This window comes from Tursiops truncatus, chromosome 2 (genome assembly GCF_011762595.2).
Source record: "Tursiops truncatus isolate mTurTru1 chromosome 2, mTurTru1.mat.Y, whole genome shotgun sequence".
NCBI classification, from domain to species: domain Eukaryota; kingdom Metazoa; phylum Chordata; class Mammalia; order Artiodactyla; family Delphinidae; genus Tursiops; species Tursiops truncatus.
In genome coordinates, this window is record NC_047035.1 from 28,005,453 (window position 1) to 28,022,798 (window position 17,346).

The following is a 17,346-nucleotide window of genomic DNA, read 5'->3' on the forward strand; positions in this document are numbered from 1 at the left end:
ATTCTCACCAAATTTGCTCTCATGTTTTCAACCTTTGGGAGTGTCCTTTCCTTTGCCTGGAATGCTCTCTCTCTCTCTCTCTCTCTCTCTATTCACTAAAATCCAACCAAGCTATGAAGCTCAGATCAAGTAGCACTCACCCTCTCTTGAATTCCTATATTATATAATATCTGATACTCAAGAGTGATCATTATCGAATGAAGAAATGAATCTTCAAGTTTCTGTTTAGTTTTCTCATTTGTAAAATGGGGACATACTACTCATCATATTAGGTTATTGTGAGGATTATGACAATTATGAAAAGCACTGAACACAACACCAGAACATAGTAATTCATAGTTCCAAACAGCTGGCATTATGATTATCTTTTTTTCATCTATTGACATCTCCTCTCTCCATCTAGATAGTCAAATCCTGGATGACAGGAACAGCACACCATATATTCTAGCACCCTTCTTTAAACTCTGTGTAGTAGAGCCACTTCATATTTATTGTTAATGGTGACAATGAAGATTATGAAAGAAATATACCACTAACTTTCAAAGAAATAACAAATCACTTAGTTTGGAAAATACTATGACTTCATGGTACCAAGAATAACATATTAACATGGAATTATAATAGTAAAACATTACTGAGATGAAATATACAAATAAAACAATATGTTCTTTCTTCAGTGAAATCACAGAAAATAGGATAGGTCATTCCTAGAATTCTATTTTCACAAACGTAGTCAATACTTACTAGATGCCAGACAATAGTAGGGAATTATTTATGGAAAACACCAGACGAATTTGGTTTAATATCTTGTTGGCAGATAACACATCATGCTTCTATAGAAGTTCCATGTGTTCCAGAATTTTGATGTAATAGGATTTTACATACTGTCATAAAAATAGAATGCTCTACTGCAAAGACATAGCAGGAGTGACCAAGTCTTGTTATGTTTAGTTCCTCACATTGTTCCTGTCCAAAATCACTGCTACATTACAGCCTTCAAATTTCAGTCAATTTACTGGCAGCTTGATTGGATCAGTTTCTGTTCCCACTTAATCCCACCTGACAGATATGATCTGGGTGGCATGGCACAGTGCCACTGAAACAACTGGAGTCCCTGATACAGTACATTACCCTAGAACAATAAAGTCAGATTGTTATTTTATCTTTGGAGGCCTAAAAATTATTTTTCTGAGCATGGCTTCTCATTTGGTTTGTGTGTCTGCTCAGTACTTTACAGTTAAACCAACTTTGTCCCTCATCAGTGTGTAACTCTGTGTCCAGTATTTCAAGAAGTCAAAGTGTGAATCATTTAAATAAGATACATAGATGCCTTATTTTTTTTGTTTTGTTTTAGCATTATTTACTTATTTATTTATTTTTGGCTGCGTTGGGTCTTCGTTGCTGTGCATGGACTTTCTCTAGTTGCGGTGAGCGGGGGCTACTATTCATTTTGGTGCACGGGCTTCTCAGTGCAGTGGCTTCTCTTATTACGGCTTCTCTTGCTGTGGAGCATGGGCTCTAGGAGCGCAGGCTTCAGTAGTTGTAGCTCGCGGGCTCTAGAGCGCAGGCTCAGTAGTTGTGGCGCATGGGCTTAGCTGCTCTGCGGCATGTGAGATCTTCCCAGACCAGGGCTTGAACCTGTGTCCCTGCATTGGCAGGCAGATTCTTAACCACTGCGTCACCAGGGAAGTCCCTTAAATATTTTATTTAAACTTAAAACTTGGGGGGGGGAGGGATAAATTGGGAGATTGGGATTGACATATACAGTCTACTGTATATAAAATAGATAATAAGGACCTACCATGTAGCACAGGGAACTCAATACTCCATAATGGCCTATATGGGAAAAGAATCTAAATAAGAGTGGATATATGTACATGTATAACTGATTCACTCTGCTGTACACCTGAAACCAACACAACACTATAAACCAACCACACCCCAACAAAAATTCTAAAAAAACCTTAAAACTTATACGTGTAACTAGCATCTTTTTTTTTTTAACATCTTTATTGGAGTATAATTGCTCTACAATGGTGTGCTAGTTTCTGCTTTATAACAAAGTGAATCAGCTATACATATACACATATCCCCATATCTCCTCCCTCTTGCATCTCCCTCCCACCCTCCCTATCCCACCCCTGTAGGTGGACACAGAGCACCGAGCTGATCTCCCTGTGCTATGTGGCTGCTTCCCACTAGCTATCTATTTTACATTTGGCAGTGTACATATGTCCAAGCCACTCTCTCACTTAATCCCAGTTTACCCTTCCCCCTCCCTGTGTCCTCAAGTCCATTCTCTACATCTGCGTCTTTATTCCTGTCCTGCCCCTAGGTTCTTCAGAACCATTTAATTTTTTTTAGATTCCATATATATGTGTTAGCATATTGTATTTGTTTTTCTCTTTCTGACTTACTTCACTCTGTATGACAGACTCTAGGTCCATCCACCTCACTACGAATAACTCAATTTCATTTCTTTTTATGGCTGAGTAATATTCCATTGTATATATGTGCCACATCTTCTTTATCCATTCATCTGTTGATGGACACTTAGGTTGCTTCCATGTCCTGGCTATTGTAAATAGTGCTGCAATGAACACTGTGGTACATGACTCTTTTTGAATTATGGTTTTCTCAGGGTATATGCCCAGTAGTGGGATTGCTGGGTCATATGGTAGTTCTATTTTTAGTTTTATGAGGAACCTCCATACTGTTCTCCATAGTGGCTGTATCAATTTACATTCCCACCAACAGTGCAAGAGGGTTCCCTTTTCTCCACACCCTCTCCAGCGTTTATTGTTTCTAGATTTTTTGATGATGGCCATTCTGACTGGTGTGAGGTGATACCTCATTGTAGTTTTGATTTGCGTTTCTCTAGTGATTAGTGATGTTGAGCATCCTTTCATGTGTTTGTTGGCAATCTGTATATCTTCTTTGGAGAAATGTCTATTTAGGTCTACTGCCCATTTTTGGACTGGGTAGTTTGTTTTTTTGATATTGAGCTGCATGAGCTGCTTGTATATTTTGGAGATTAATCCTTTGTCAGTTGCTTCATTTGCAAATATTTTCTCCCATTCTGAGGGCTGTCTTTTCATCTTGTTTATGTTTTCCTTTGCTGTGCAAAAGCTTTTAAGTTTCATTAGGTCCCATTTGTTTATTTTTATTTCCATTTCTCTAGGAGGTGGGTCAAAAAGGATCTTGCTGTGATTTATGTCGTAGTGTGTTCTGCCTATGTTTTCCTTTAAGAGTTTTATAGTGTGCAGTTACTTTTTACATTTATTAATTTTAGGCATTTAAATTATTTACCTCTCTTACTCATCACACATGCCTTATCCCATCTTCCCAATTTTATTTTTTTCAATTTTTTAAATATTTAAATATTTATTTATTTATGGCTGCATTGGGTCTTTGTTGCTGCACCCGGGCTTTCTCTAGTTGTGGCGAGCGGGGGCTACTCTCCGTTGCAGTGCGCAGGTTTCTCATTGTGGTGGCTTCTCTTGCTGTGGAGCGCTGGCTCTAGGCGCATAGGCTTCAGTATCTGTGGCACTCAGGCTCAGTAGTTGTGGCTCGCAGGCTCTAGAGTGCAGGCTCAGTAGTTGTGGCACATGGGCTTAGTTGCTCTGCGGCATGTGGGATCCTTCCGGACCAGGGCTCAAACCCATGTCCCCTGCATTGGCAGGCGGATTCTCAGCCACTGCACCACCAAGGAAGGCCCCCCGATCTTGCTAATTTTAATAAATCAATAAACAACATTCACATTACTTTCATTCTGTAAATGTTCATTATATAGTATCTTTTAAATATTAAAGATGGAGGTGCGCATTTTTTCCTTTGACTCCAATAATTTATTCTTTACAGCCAAGTTAAAGTCTAATTTTCATTTGTACCTTCAACTAGATGACTGGAAAATATATGAATATAAAGCCACCACAATACGCAACAGATCTATTAGGAAGTTATTCCCTTGTCCTTGGCCTAAATTTTTTTTTCCTTCTCATGGTAGGAAGAGAAGATCATTTGAAGGAAGAGATACCCAAACACACAAGGGAAATCTATTAATGGTAAATTGCATACCTACGTGTAAATAAACTACCTTAGATCCTTTGTGGTACAAATAAACATCACACTGAATAAACTTAAGAATAGTTGACCATCATCATTTCTGGTTCTCTGATTGTAAACGGCAAAATGTCTTATTTAGCTTTTCCACATTGGAGTGGAATGGAGGATGTTTCCTACTTAATGTAAATAAATAAATAAATAAATAGTGAGAAGTGAAATAAATTTTCATTTATCCAGAATTTTAAAATCTGTTTTAAAATCCTAAAACAGAAAATTCCCCACCTATTTTTTTTCTAAATTGATGTCTATAATGATGATCAAAGCATGCTAAGTGTTTTATGAATTGTGAAAGTTTAATTATTCCCAGTCAAGTTTGCATCATATTTCTGTGGGTTTTTTTGTTTGTTTTTGCGGTATGCAGGCCTCTCACTGCTGTGGCCGTGCAGGCTCAGCGGCCATGGCTCATGGGCCCAGCCGCTCCGCGGCACATGGGATCTTCCCAGACTGGGGCACGAACCCATGTCCCCTGCATCGGCAGGTAGACGCTCAACCACTGCACCACTAGGGAAGCCCGTATATTTGTTTTTTCATAAATGTCTTTTTTTTTTTTGAACATTTTTTGGCATATTTCTTTTCAGTCCTTTTTTTCTTAAAATTTATTTATTTATTTGGCTGCGTTGGGTCTTAGTTACAGCACGTGGGGTCTTCGTTGTGGCCTGTGGGATCTTTAGTTGAGGCATGTGGTATCTTTTAGATGCGGCATGTGGACTCTTTAGTTGCGGCACACAGGCTCTTAGTTGCAGCATGCGAGAACTAGTTTCCTGACCAGGGATCGAACCTAGGCCCCCTGCATTGGGAGGGCGCAGAGTCTTAACCACTGGACCACCAGGGAAGTCCCAGCATTATATTTCAGTTCACTGAAAATGGTCATTGCTATGGTGAGCAAATTAAATAGCCAGCAATTCAGTTAAACTAGAACCCCATTCCCCTCTTTTCATGTATTTGGTAAGTATGATTATTCTGTACAAATGTCACAGAAATGGAAAGGTCTGATACTCACACTTGGCATACAGACAGTCCATCATTGACTGCACTAAGTCCAGTTTGGCTTTAATGGAAAAGTTGATAAAGTTGGTATCGACCAGGATGTGGTAAGGTGGGCCCAGCTGTGTGTTATATTGGAAGAATAAGCAGGAAGGGTGTTGGGGGCTGAAGGAAAAAGAAACAAAACACAAAGTAATGTCTACACTGATATTTGGTAAAAACAAAAAAAAGAAGTCCCTGCTTGGAACAGTTTGTTCCTTTTTCCTTTCTTTGGACATAAATCCTAATAAATCCTCTGATGATATATCCATCACCAATCTAGAGCAAATAAGAAAAATAAGAAAAATGTGATGAGGTTTCATAAAGTTAAGTGTATTTATTTAAAAGGAATGACCTTTATCCTGAAAATATGCCCTTACTACTTTTTGGTGACACATTCTCTCTTTTATGAAATGCTGATATGTTAAAACAATGGCAAGTATTTCTTTAGAAAGATTCTTGGCAAAGAAAAACAAATGATCCTAGATTTAATTCCCAGGATTTTAGGGAAAATTTTACTGCTCTATGAAGTCCAAAAACCTTCAAACCATTAGAATTGGTATATACTCATCAATAACACTTTCATTTGCATAGCTTCATTTGTATAGTTGTGTCAGACAGACAAATGACTGAGCAAATCAGTTCAGGGAAAGCCTGAATTTCTATGAGGTCTACAGTTTTAGAATCTTTCTTCTAGTTTTAAAGGAAAACTTGAAATTTTTGATTACTCACACTTCTCTTTCCTTGAGTGCACTGGGATCTTTCTTTTCTTTCTTTTTCGGTTTTAATCTATCCTTTTCTTTACTAGGAAAAAAAACAAGTAAATTCAATGTAGGGGAGAAGAAAAAACCATAGCAGTTATAACCTCGTGAAAATTAAAAGTTTCTTTTTTTTTGTCTAGAAAGGAAATTCTACTTTGTGACTTCATTATATTAATATCAGCATACACTTTTTGAGCACGAATAACTATGTGGGAAATAGCCTAGAATTAATCAGTAAAACATAATTAAATTTTAAAACCATTAGCTAATAATCCATAAAAATTGTTAATGGATAAATAAATGTTGGTTAGATTATTATTTCGTTCTTAGTCAGAAGCTCTCATATCAAGGATTAAAATCCACTTCCAAGCAGTGGGTAAACAGGCTGACATTTATCTTCTAAAGACTGAGATGCTTCAACAGCAGGAGGAAAAGGGTTCCCCTACATGTCTCTTAAAAAGCGCTAAAATGTGACAATATATATACAAAATTTAACTTTAACTAGAAACAGAATATTATTAGTGGGGCAAATTTCCTTAAAATTACATAATAAATACATACTAAAGGCCAAGAATACAATTTAATAACAAATGAAGGCTCTAACAACCACTCACTCCTTTGTTCTAAGGCTCAGAAACAGTGAAGTCTAGTCCTTGTTTAATAACTCAGTCCATTGTTCACTGAAGCAGGCAAGCTGTTTAGTTCCTCCTTATAATAGGGAATATCATTCTACTCTCTTCTTCCACAGTCATAAATCTTCTTATAAGATTTATAAAGTGGAGACATCTATGTATTTTCCCATTTTTTCTTTCAAAAATATTTGAGTTGTCAGGTGCTGGTACAGCCATGGTCTCTGACCTCACTGCCTTTCAAAAATTATAACAAACCTTTCTTTTCCCGGGGAATGTGCAGTGTAATGGCAAGAACATAGAGATAATCCTACCTACCTCACAGAACTGTTAGGAGGCTTAAATGTGATATGGCAGATACAGTATATAAAAACGGTGGTACAAATTGAACACTTAAGCGATGATGAATTCCCATCCCATTCACCAGTGTACTTGCTCATCAGCTAAGTGACTGTTATACTTTATTACCCTATGCTATATAAATCCAAGACACAATAATATCACAACTAAACACAAAACAACAACAAAAACTTTTACTACTTATCCCCTCGTGACTTCTATATCTCCGGGCAGTCTATGAACCCAGTTGATTCCAGACACTCACAGCCTCTGATCTCTGAGACTAAGCATTCGCTTCATGGTCGCATACTTCCGTGTTTTCTTTTGTTTCCCCTTAAAACAAAAATTTTAGAGTTAAAAGAGTTGAAAGTACGTTGCATCTTCTTGAGTTCCTTTTCTTTTGTCCACACCTCTCTTCCCTCAAATACCCAACTCTTCTTATTCTAGCTGCCTCAACCCAGCGCTCTCCCCACTCGCTAGAGCATAACAGGCACCACTCCAAGCAGCTTAAAAGCTAAGATCAGAATGAAAATAAGCAAGGGGAATATTGTGGAAATTTGGCCAATGGCTACTCCCTCAATCTCTGTCCCAAACGTGGTCTGACAATGCCCCTTCTCGAACCCTCGTCTCTCACCATGTTCACACCGCACTGTTGTTTCTTCCGGAATTACCAGCAGCACGACACTTTTGCGTCAGCCGTATAGCGCTTCCGGCAAAGGCTAGCCCGGAAGCGGAAGCCGTTTTGGGCAACGGAAAAGCCCAAGCCGGTTCCCGACCCTGGCAGTGTTCTGTGCTGGGTTTTCTTGGGGAGGGTCGAGGGACGGTTTTCTGCTGGTGCTGCAGCCGCCTCCCAGGGTAGCAGAGCTGGGACTTCGCCGTGCTGCATCCCCTGCTCGGGTAATGTTTCTCTATTGCATCTCTCCAGCACGGGGCAGAGCCCAGAAGACCTGACTGCACTAGAGTTCCAGAGAGAGGTAGCGCAAGGGTAGGGGGGACGAAATTCTGGGTTGCCCAGTAGCTTGGGGAAACACATTCTCCTCATCCTTCAGCGCTGGGGCATCAGGTCTTTATCGTGCTACTCGGAGGCTCTGGTTCCTACTTGGTTCTCCCAGCCGGCATTGTGCCTGGTGTAGCCAGGCGGACGATCCTCATGATTCTCCCCCGAGTGATTACCGTGTATTCATCTCGGTGAAGCGAGGGATGGAGCAGCGTTTGAGGGCCTTCTTTAGATTGTCTCTTTTAACTCTAGAAAATTGAGGCATAAGCTTGCATATGTTACTAGTTACCAAGCCAGGAAAATGTTGGGAAATAATTAACATGTATTGTGAAGGCTTGGTCTGTCATCTCTAATGGAAAAGGTAGAGTTTTTGAGAACAAAAAGGGAAAGATAGCTTCCATTTTTTGAGTACCTCCTAGGTACTCTGGTGGTTCTTAACCTTTCGGAGATCCACGGACTATTCTTTAACAAATGGGTACACATACAACATTTGCCATACAATTATGAGACTCTTGGACTCTGAAGCCCATCCGTGAACCCTCTAGGTGTCTGCGCTTTAAGTTAAGAACCCCGATCTTACATACTGTATTTGGCACTTTAATTATATTACCTTCTTTGACCTTCACAATAACTTCAGTACCCTCTTTTTACATATGGGGAAGCTGAGGCTCAGACTTTGTTCAGGGGTTTGTTTGGGTCTGTTTGATTCCAAAGTCTGTACTTAACTTACTGCACAAAGCTGTCCTAGTGTTTGAAATCCAAAAAGGTTATGAGGTTAAAAAAAAAAAAAAAAGCTGACCATTGCAGCATAAGCCTTACTATGAAATATAGTATATTAACATGAAATTTTGAGCCTAACTGGTGGAACTAAAAATCCCTGTTCTGCCTCTTACTAGTTGTTTGTAATTGGGTGATTTTATCTGTGCTTCAGATTCTTTACCTGTAAAATGAATAGTATCTGTCTTACAGGGATGTAAACAAGACTAAATTAGTTGAAGTATGAAGTTCCTAGCACGACTAAACCCTATTAAAGTGTTTTCTGTTATTGTTGTGTGTCTTCTGTCAGAGTATGCCAATTGTGTATTTTAATATAGTTGCTCAATTTGGAACTTGAATGTGTTGATAACCTCAAAAACTTTATTACGTTTTCAGTTCTTGAAAAGCTCAATTGCAGGGTGGTTTCTTGTGTTGATTTGAGTAGACAGTTTTCTTCCTACTTCTGCTTCCCCTTTTAGGCACGCGTGCATTTAGATAGCTTTGTACGGCACATATCTGACTTTGTAGGCTCTGAATTTTTGATACGGAAATTATTTTATTATGGGAGCATCTACAGATACTGTATGTGCCTCTTGCTTTACCCCATTTGTGGTTACTAGAAGTTCCTAATCTTTCGGGAACAGCCTTTCTGCCAAGCTGTCATGGTGATATGATAGCCACCACTTTTTCGATGCATTAGAACCTCTTGGTGATTAGGCAATTAGCTTCTTAAGTAAACATGATTGGTGTGTTTGTTTTAAACATTTGGAGACTGATTAGTGTTATATATAGGTTCAGAGGGAAAATTGCATATAATTAAATAGTCATTTGCATTTAAATTCAGGCATTGACAGAAAAACACTCCCTTGGTAATGTGTACCCTGAATTTTGGAATTCACGAACAATAATACATTAAAAAAAAAAGCAGTTTGTAATATCTATTCTGAGACTTTTCTGATTTCCTTGATTGTTAAAACTTGATAGGGAGCTAAATTAATGTAGGAACACCATGGGGGATGAGACCATACTTAGAAAAATATGTTTTGTTGCATTGTAATCTTGTTGCAATCTGAGATTCTTATGGTCTAAGATTAAAGTAGTCGGATATTCTATAGCATATTTTGATGGTGATGGGAGGGGGAGATGATGTTTTGTGTTGGGTGGGAGCAGAAAGTAATTGCTTTTGATTACATACTTGTGAGAAAAAGAAATAATTTTAGTCCTTCTCAGCAGTCAAGAGGTTGTTTTGTACTTTTCTGCAGTCTTGAAGAGAAAGAATTGTTCAAGGCAGTCGACCCACAGTTTGAACACATAATTGGGCTTGGACTTCATTCCATTCACTAATTGGTCTAACTTACTAATGTTAAGTTGTTAACAAATTTCTATATAAAATTTTGGATGATGAAAGATTCCAACATCTTGTATTTCAATGTTAGAAAGTTAGAGGTAGATTCACTTTTGTGGCCATTAAGAGAAAAAAAAATTCACAGATATTTTCTTCCTTTTCAAGTTACAGTTTTTACACTTATTTTTATGTCTCATGTGATACGAGTTTTTCTCCCAACAAACGTTAGTTGCTGTTAGTTATTTTTCAGTTAGCTTGACTGCCTCTAAATATGGTAGCATATGTGTATAGCATTCCCTACTCCTAAGGTATCGATATTGAATTGGTTCGTAAGGATACCTCAGAAGTACATTACCGCTGCATGTTCATTCATTCAGAAGGCATTTATTGGGGGCCCATTCTGCTCCAGGCAATGTGCTGGTTACTCTTAAAAAGTTCAGGCCTGTATTGGAGAAAGACTTGTGTACAGATAAATTATGGTAGGTGGTTGAACAGATACGCAAATTGAAATATTTTAGAGGAATTATTCTACTTTTTCATCTTTCTGGTAGTGGTTCAGGTCAGAGTAGTGTTGTGTAATATTTATTTAACACTGTAACATACCATATAACAGATCAAATTTTATGACCTTAATGGATCAGTTTACCTTTTAAATGACTTTAGTCATTAAATAGCTTAAGTGTAGATTTTAGTTATCTTTCTTTGGTTTCTTTGCCTTTTGAAGGGTTTATGAATGCTTAGCCTTCACTAATATTCTTTTGTATAGCAGTTTCCAAAGTTTTGAGGTTGTTTAACCTTATTGCAGTGTGTGGGTATGTGTGAGCATGCCTGAGACTTGATATGGTGTTATGTCACCATGACATTTTCCTGAAGGGACTCTTGAAGTCTGTACTACAAATTATGGTTTAATAGAAAGAGGTGATATCGTTTAGATATTAGAAACCAAACAGTTATGGTAGCTATATGTCTTTTCATTTAGCCTGAATTGGAAACAGCACCATATGATTTTAATATGAATTTTTGTTACTTTGAATAGTTGAGGAATTGGTTATCATGTTTCTCAGAGCTTTTACCTGAAGCATTCATTTCAGTGCAGTTTGCCTGTTGGTGTTGAGATGCTAATTATTAACATCTGTTCATTGTATTTTTAAAAATTAATTAATTTATTTTTGGCTGCGTTGGGTCTTCGTTGCTGCACGTGGACTTTCTCTAGTTGCCGCGAGTGGGGGCTGCTCTTCATTGCGGTGCGTGGGCTTCTCATTGCGGTGGCTTCTCTTGTTGCGGAGCACGGGCTGTAGGCACGCGGGCTTCAGTAGTTGTGGCACGTGGACTCAGTAGTTGTGGCTCACAGGCTGTAAAGCACAGGCTTAGTAGTTGTGGCACATGGGCTTAGTTGCTCCGCGGCATGTGGGATCTTCCTGCACCAGGGCTTGAACCTGTGTCCTCTGCATTGGCAGGCGAATTCTTAACCACTGTGCCCCAGGGAAGTCCTGTTCATTGTATTTTAAAAATACTAACACAATTTTTTTAAAATTATTTGTTTGTTTATTTATTTATTTATTTGGCTGTGCTGGGTCTTTAGTTGTGGCACGCAGGATCTTTTGATTGTGGCATGCGAACTCAGTTGCGGCATGTGGGAGCTAGTTCCCTGACCAGGGATCTAACCCGGGTCCCCACATTGGGAGCATGGAGTCTTAGCCACTGGACCACCAGGGAAGTCCCACAATAAATTTTATTAAAAGATTGAATGGTTTAGTAATGATTTTGAGATCCCTTCCTGCTTAGGTACTCTAAGATCTTATACAATATCCCTGTGTAGTTTCTACTTTCTCTTCCCAAGGCATATCCCTCTTTTTTTTTTTTTTTTTTTTTTTTTGCGGTACGCGGGCCTCCCACTGTTGTGGCCTCTCCCGTTGCGGAGTGCAGGCTCAGCGGCCATGGCTCACGGGCCCAGCTGCTCCACGGCATGTGGGATCTTCCCGGACCGGGGCACGAACCCGTGTCCCCTGCATTGGCAGGCAGACTCTCAACCACTGCACCACCAGGGAAGCCCATATCAATCTATTTTTATCCTTTAACAAATGCTAGTTCCTTTTGGACTAGACTTAAAGACAAAGTGAAATAAAACACTTTAAAAAGCATTTAAAATACATTTCTGTTTTGAAAAATTGGGATTGGCTTAAGTAGATGACCTCTCTTTATGCTTCTGTATGTCTGCAAGGCCATCTGATTCCACTAGAACCATACAAGGAACATGAATTTGGTACCCCACATAACCCACCCAACAGACACTAAGCCCACTACTCATAGAAACCTACTAGCCATACTTAATTCTCTGTCTTTTTTTGGCACTTGTATAAGCTCCCATGTCCACCCCAAGAACTTTGAAAAAGCAAGAGAAAACACAAGTGCTAGTAAAAGTAATTACATAGTAAAAGTTGCTTTTACATTTTAAAGTTCCTTAAATGCTGGCATACTGTGGATATAAAAGTGCAGAGGATTCTTTTGGTTGATCTCCACACCTCCCTACCCCTAGCATCCATTTCCTCCTTCCTCCTAACAGACTTTTTTCCATGTATTCTCTTTCCTCCCTTGCAGCCACGTGCTTCAGGGAAAGCCAACCACCTCTTCACGCCAAAGGATGGGGCTGGTTGGCTAAGAATAATTCCATCCGTCTTTACCAGTCTCTAATTTAGGAAAGAAAATGTAATTCAATCTTGGTCAATGACGTGAGAGATTAAGTTTGCTGTAGGCTTCTGGAAAAGTCCTTCCTATGCTTTCATTGTATTTTCTATTCATTATTCCTTTTGATCAGAGATCAGGTAAAGATATTCTAAGAATATACAAAATACATTTCTGTTGTGTCCCTTTGTTTTTATCCACAGATCCAGCCCAGGTTATTTTAAACTCTGTCTTGTCCACTTAGAGAAGTTTAACTCCAAGGATACCCCTTGGTGTATGTGGTGAAACTGTTAGGAAAACAGTTAAAACCTCCCAAGTGTGATCTAGTTTTTCATATCTTGGTGAAGAAGGAAACCCAACTGGGCTGCATAAATGGTTTATATCCATAGAAAAGGATCGAAAATGTTTTGAAACAACGTTTTAACCAAGCATTACCTAAACTGGGGCAGTGACTAGGGAGGCATGATCAGAATCCTAAGGGGGAGTGAGAATGTAAAGTGTGGAACCATATGTACTTTTTTTAAAACCAGATTTTACATTGGAAAAATTTTAAGTTCATAGAAAAGATGCAAAATAGTACAGCAAGTTCCTGTATACCTTTCACTCAGATCTCTCCCTGATGTTAACGTCTTGCATAATCGCGGTACATTTTGTCACATCTAAGAAATTAACATTGGACTACAGACTTTATTTAGATTCATAAAATTTTCCACTAATACCCTTTTTCTGTTCCAGGATACCACACTGCATTTAGATCATGTGTAATTTTGATAAATTAGGGTTTCCAGTGAGCTTTTTCTGTGCCATGTATGTGGTCCAATAATCCCCTCTGACCAGTGCTGAGGAGAGAAAGTCATTGACCATGAGAATAAACAATACCACATAGGTAGTGTTTTGTAGCCTTTGATTCCCAGAGCACTGTTAATTCAGTGGGAGAGTTGGCTTTGCTCCCAGGAGAGTGGTGTGAAGTTTCCTGAGAAGCTTAAGAGCTGATCCTGATTGAGGGTCCCTTCCCAGCCTCCACTAACACTGCGTGTTCACCTCATAGATTCTTTTTTAATAGTGTTTATTTATTTTTACTTGTTGACAGTTTGCTTTATTTATTTATTTATGGCTGTGTTGGGTCTTCATTTCTGTGCGAGGACTTTCTCTAGTTGTGGCAAGAGGGGGCCACTCTTCATCGCGGTGCACGGGCCTCTCACTATCGCGGCCTCTCTTGTTGCGGAGCACAGGCTCCAGACGCACAGGCTCAGTAGTTGTGGCTCACGGGCCCAGTTGCTCCGCGGCATGTGGGATCCTCCCAGACCAGGGCTCGAACCCGTGTCCCTTGCATTGTCAGGCAGACTGTCAACCACTGCGCCACCAGGGAAGCCCCACCTCATAGATTTTACTATATGGAACTATCACCAATTATTTACTTGTCTGTCTTCTTTACTAGTTTGTTTCTAAGGGGTCAGGGACTATCTTATTTTGGAATCCTAAGCATCCAACATATTGCTTGGCATGTAATAGGTTCTTTTTTTAAAAATTTATTTATTTTTGGCTGTGTTGGGTCTTCGTTGCTGTGTGCGGGCTTTCTCTAGTCGCGGTGAGCAGGGACTACTCTTCGTTGCGGTGCATGGGCTTCTCATTGCTGTGGTTTCTCTTGTTGCAGAGCATGGGCTCTAGGCGCATGGGCTTCAGTGGTTGTGGCTCATGGGCTCTAGATTGCAGGCTCAGTCAGTAGTTGTAGCGCACGGGCTTAGTTGTTCCGTGGCATGTGGGATCTTCCCGCACCAGGGCTCGAACCCGTATCCCCTGCATTGGCAGGGGGATTCTTAACCACTGTGCCACCAGGGAGGCCCCATGTAATAGGTTCTTAATACACATTTGAAGAAATTAATAAACCCTTGTTTGGTAACATTGATTATTAGGTCAACAGAAGTTTTGTTTTGAATACCATTAAGTGTTGAGTTTCTCCTTCAGTTTGAGCCATCTTAAGTTGTCATTTCTGTGGCTAGTTGAGTTTTTCTTCCCAGAATCTTAAACAAGGAACTATAAAGTATTCATTTAAGGTTCCTCTTTCTTCTGATTATATAAATAATTTATTTTCCTTAAAAAATAAGAGTAGAACTGAAAGTAATAGATGGTAGTATAGTTAGAAATTGTGTTAGCTTTTGAGTATATGTGTGACAATTCCAGTTTCACCCCACTGGGCTGTAGATCTGGCTGTTTGCCTGCCACTTCATGCACAGTTAATGAAATAAAAACTTCCTAGACTTATTGAGGGAGACGGCTTGTCAGATTCAGAGAATTAGTTTAAAATTTTTCCTGTTACAGCCAAGATTCGGTGGCCCAGGGTCACCTAAGCATAAAAGCTGCCATGGTGTGGGAACACAGGGGCCTGTTCTAAATCTGTGGATTGGGCACAGTAGAGTCAGCTTGGTAAACAGAAAAAACATCAGGGTAGGAGGGAGTTGTAAATAATGCTGCTATTTTCTTGATTTAGAGTAAAGACTGTGATAGGGACAGAGATGAGCCAGTCTTCTACTTTGTTTTTCTCCAGACATTCCATGAAGTTACAAAATGAGCAATGATAATTTCTTGTTTCATTTCTCCCTGTTTTACTAACATTAGCTTTATATACCTTTCTCCTACTTTCTTTGAACTATTCTCTATTCCAGGGGGCATAGAATAGTTTTATATATACTATTCATTTACTTTTGAGTCTGAAGAACTCTGGATTATTTGAAAGAGACTGATGTAATGGAATCCACATTGAATTAAGAAATGTAGAATTACTTTTAAAAACAAGCATCAGGGGTCCAGAAATTTTATGTCATTTGAGGAGAACTGAGGGACTAAGATCTTGCCTACATTTAGAAATGCCGTTTATTAGATTGAAGAAGTGGAACATCTGTTAAAAGATAAAAATCTTTCCAATTCTGAAATAGACTATAACTTAAATAGTGGTTCTTAATGTGGGAAGTTGATTTTGAAAGAAACAAAGGGATAATAAAACTGTGTGACTAATGATGAGATAAATGGAATGCAGGTGTTTCTTAAAAAATCTTGCTAAAAACTTTGACAAGTGGATTTCCCTGGTGGCACAGTGGTTAAGAATCCGCCTGCCAATCCAGGGGACACGGGCTCGAGCCCTGGTCTGGGAAGATCCCACATGTCGTGGAGCACCTAAGCCCGTGTGCCACAACTACTGAGCCTGCGCTCTAGAGCCCACGTGCCACAACTACTGAAGCCCGCGCGCCTAGAGCCTGTGCTCCGCAACAAAGAGTAGCCCCCGCTTGCCCCAGCTAGAGAAAACCTGCATGCAGCAACAAAGACCCAATGCAGCCATAAATAAACAAACAAACAAACAAACAAATAAATAAAAATTTAAAGAAAACTTTGACAAGAGATTTTCTTATGCAAAACTTTTAGGTAAAACTTATAGAAGAAAATCTTTGTGACGTTGAGTTAGGCAAAGATTTTTTTAAAGAAATAAGACATGAAAAAGCACAAACTATAAAAGGAAGAAAAAGATTAATAAGTTGGATTTCATCAAGGTAGGAAAATTAGAAACTGTTACTCTTTAAACAACACTTAAGAAAATGAAAAAGCAAGCCACAGAAAATATTTGCCGAATGTGTATCTAATAAAGGACTTGTATTCAGAATTTATAAAGAACTCTTACAACTCAGTAGTAAGAAGACAGCTCAGTTTTTTAAAATGGCAGAAGATTTGGATACCAGAGAAGCTTTATAAATAGCCAACAGGCCCATGAAAAGATATTCAATATTGTTCGTCCTTAGGGAAATTAAAACCACAGTGAGATACCACTTCACACCTATTAGAATGGGTAAAATTTAAAAGATTGATAATACCAAGCATAAGTGGGTATAGTAACGGGACCTCCCATACATTGCTGGTGGAAGTGCAAGGTGGTACAGCCGCTTTGGAAAACAGTTTGGTGGTTTCTTGTAGATTAAATATATACTAACCACACGACCTGGCAATCCCACTCTTAGCTGTTTACCCAAGAGAAATGAAAACGTGTGTCCACATTACACTTGTACTTGAATGTATACCCATAATAGCCCCAGCCTGGATAGAATGTCCTGTACTGGTGAATGGATAAACAAATTGTTGTACGTCCACATAATGGACGACTACTACCAGCAGTAAAGGGGAATGTACAACTGATACAAGTAATGGCATGTATGGAGCTCAAAAGTGTTATGTCACACACAAAAGACTACATTTTCTATGTGATGTCATTTCTGTGGCATTCTGTAAAAGGCAAAATTATAGCAAAAGAAAGTACATCAGTTGTTGTGCAGGAGGGTGGAGGAGGGGGCTGACTGCAAAGGATCATGAGGGAACTTTTGGGGATGATGAAGTGTTCTGTATCATGATTGTATTTTATATCATAACCTTATACAGTTGTCAAAACTCTTAATTGTATGCTCTAAATTGGTGACTTACTAGATATAAATTATACTTCAGTGAAACTGATTTTGACAAGAGATTTGACAAGAGATTTTTTTTAACCAGTCATTTATATAGGATTAGAGAATGGATTTAAATTAGTTTGGATCTGAATTTGTTATAGGCATTAAAATAATTTTGAAATAATAATATCACTGAACTGAGTTGCAAAGAGCTTACTAGTTATCAGTGTTGGGTCAAGTTGAGGTTAATATTATTAATGAA

The 17,346-nt window shown here is 39.0% G+C and overlaps 2 protein-coding genes across 14 annotated transcripts in view; one reads left to right on the forward strand and one right to left on the reverse strand.

Annotated features, from left to right (window-relative positions):
- Nucleotides 1–7,580, reverse strand: part of FCF1 (FCF1 rRNA-processing protein) — a 35,602-nt gene extending 28,022 nt beyond the window's left edge. The window contains exons 1-4 of one of the 4 annotated variants that reach the window (XM_073800237.1): nt 7,512–7,577; nt 7,079–7,210; nt 5,881–5,952; nt 5,126–5,274 (exon numbers count right to left, since the gene is read on the reverse strand). In XM_073800237.1, the coding sequence (XP_073656338.1) occupies nt 5,126–5,150 (25 nt within the window). In that variant the 5' untranslated portion in view covers nt 5,151–5,274; nt 5,881–5,952; nt 7,079–7,210; nt 7,512–7,577. Of the gene's footprint in view, nt 1–5,125; nt 5,275–5,880; nt 5,953–7,075; nt 7,211–7,511 lie in introns of all 4 variants that reach the window. The other 3 variants (XM_019921149.3, XM_019921138.3, XM_004319300.4) reach the window with 3 other exon arrangements.
- A 35-nt stretch (nt 7,581–7,615) lies between these two features.
- Nucleotides 7,616–17,346, forward strand: part of AREL1 (apoptosis resistant E3 ubiquitin protein ligase 1) — a 43,702-nt gene continuing 33,971 nt past the window's right edge. For 5 of the 10 annotated variants that reach the window (XM_019921166.3, XM_019921202.3, XM_033850840.2 and 2 more), the window contains exon 1: nt 7,624–7,851. The gene's annotated coding sequence lies outside the window, so the exon portion shown is untranslated. Of the gene's footprint in view, nt 7,852–17,346 lie in introns of all 10 variants that reach the window. The other 5 variants (XM_033850839.2, XM_019921197.3, XM_019921180.3 and 2 more) reach the window with 4 other exon arrangements.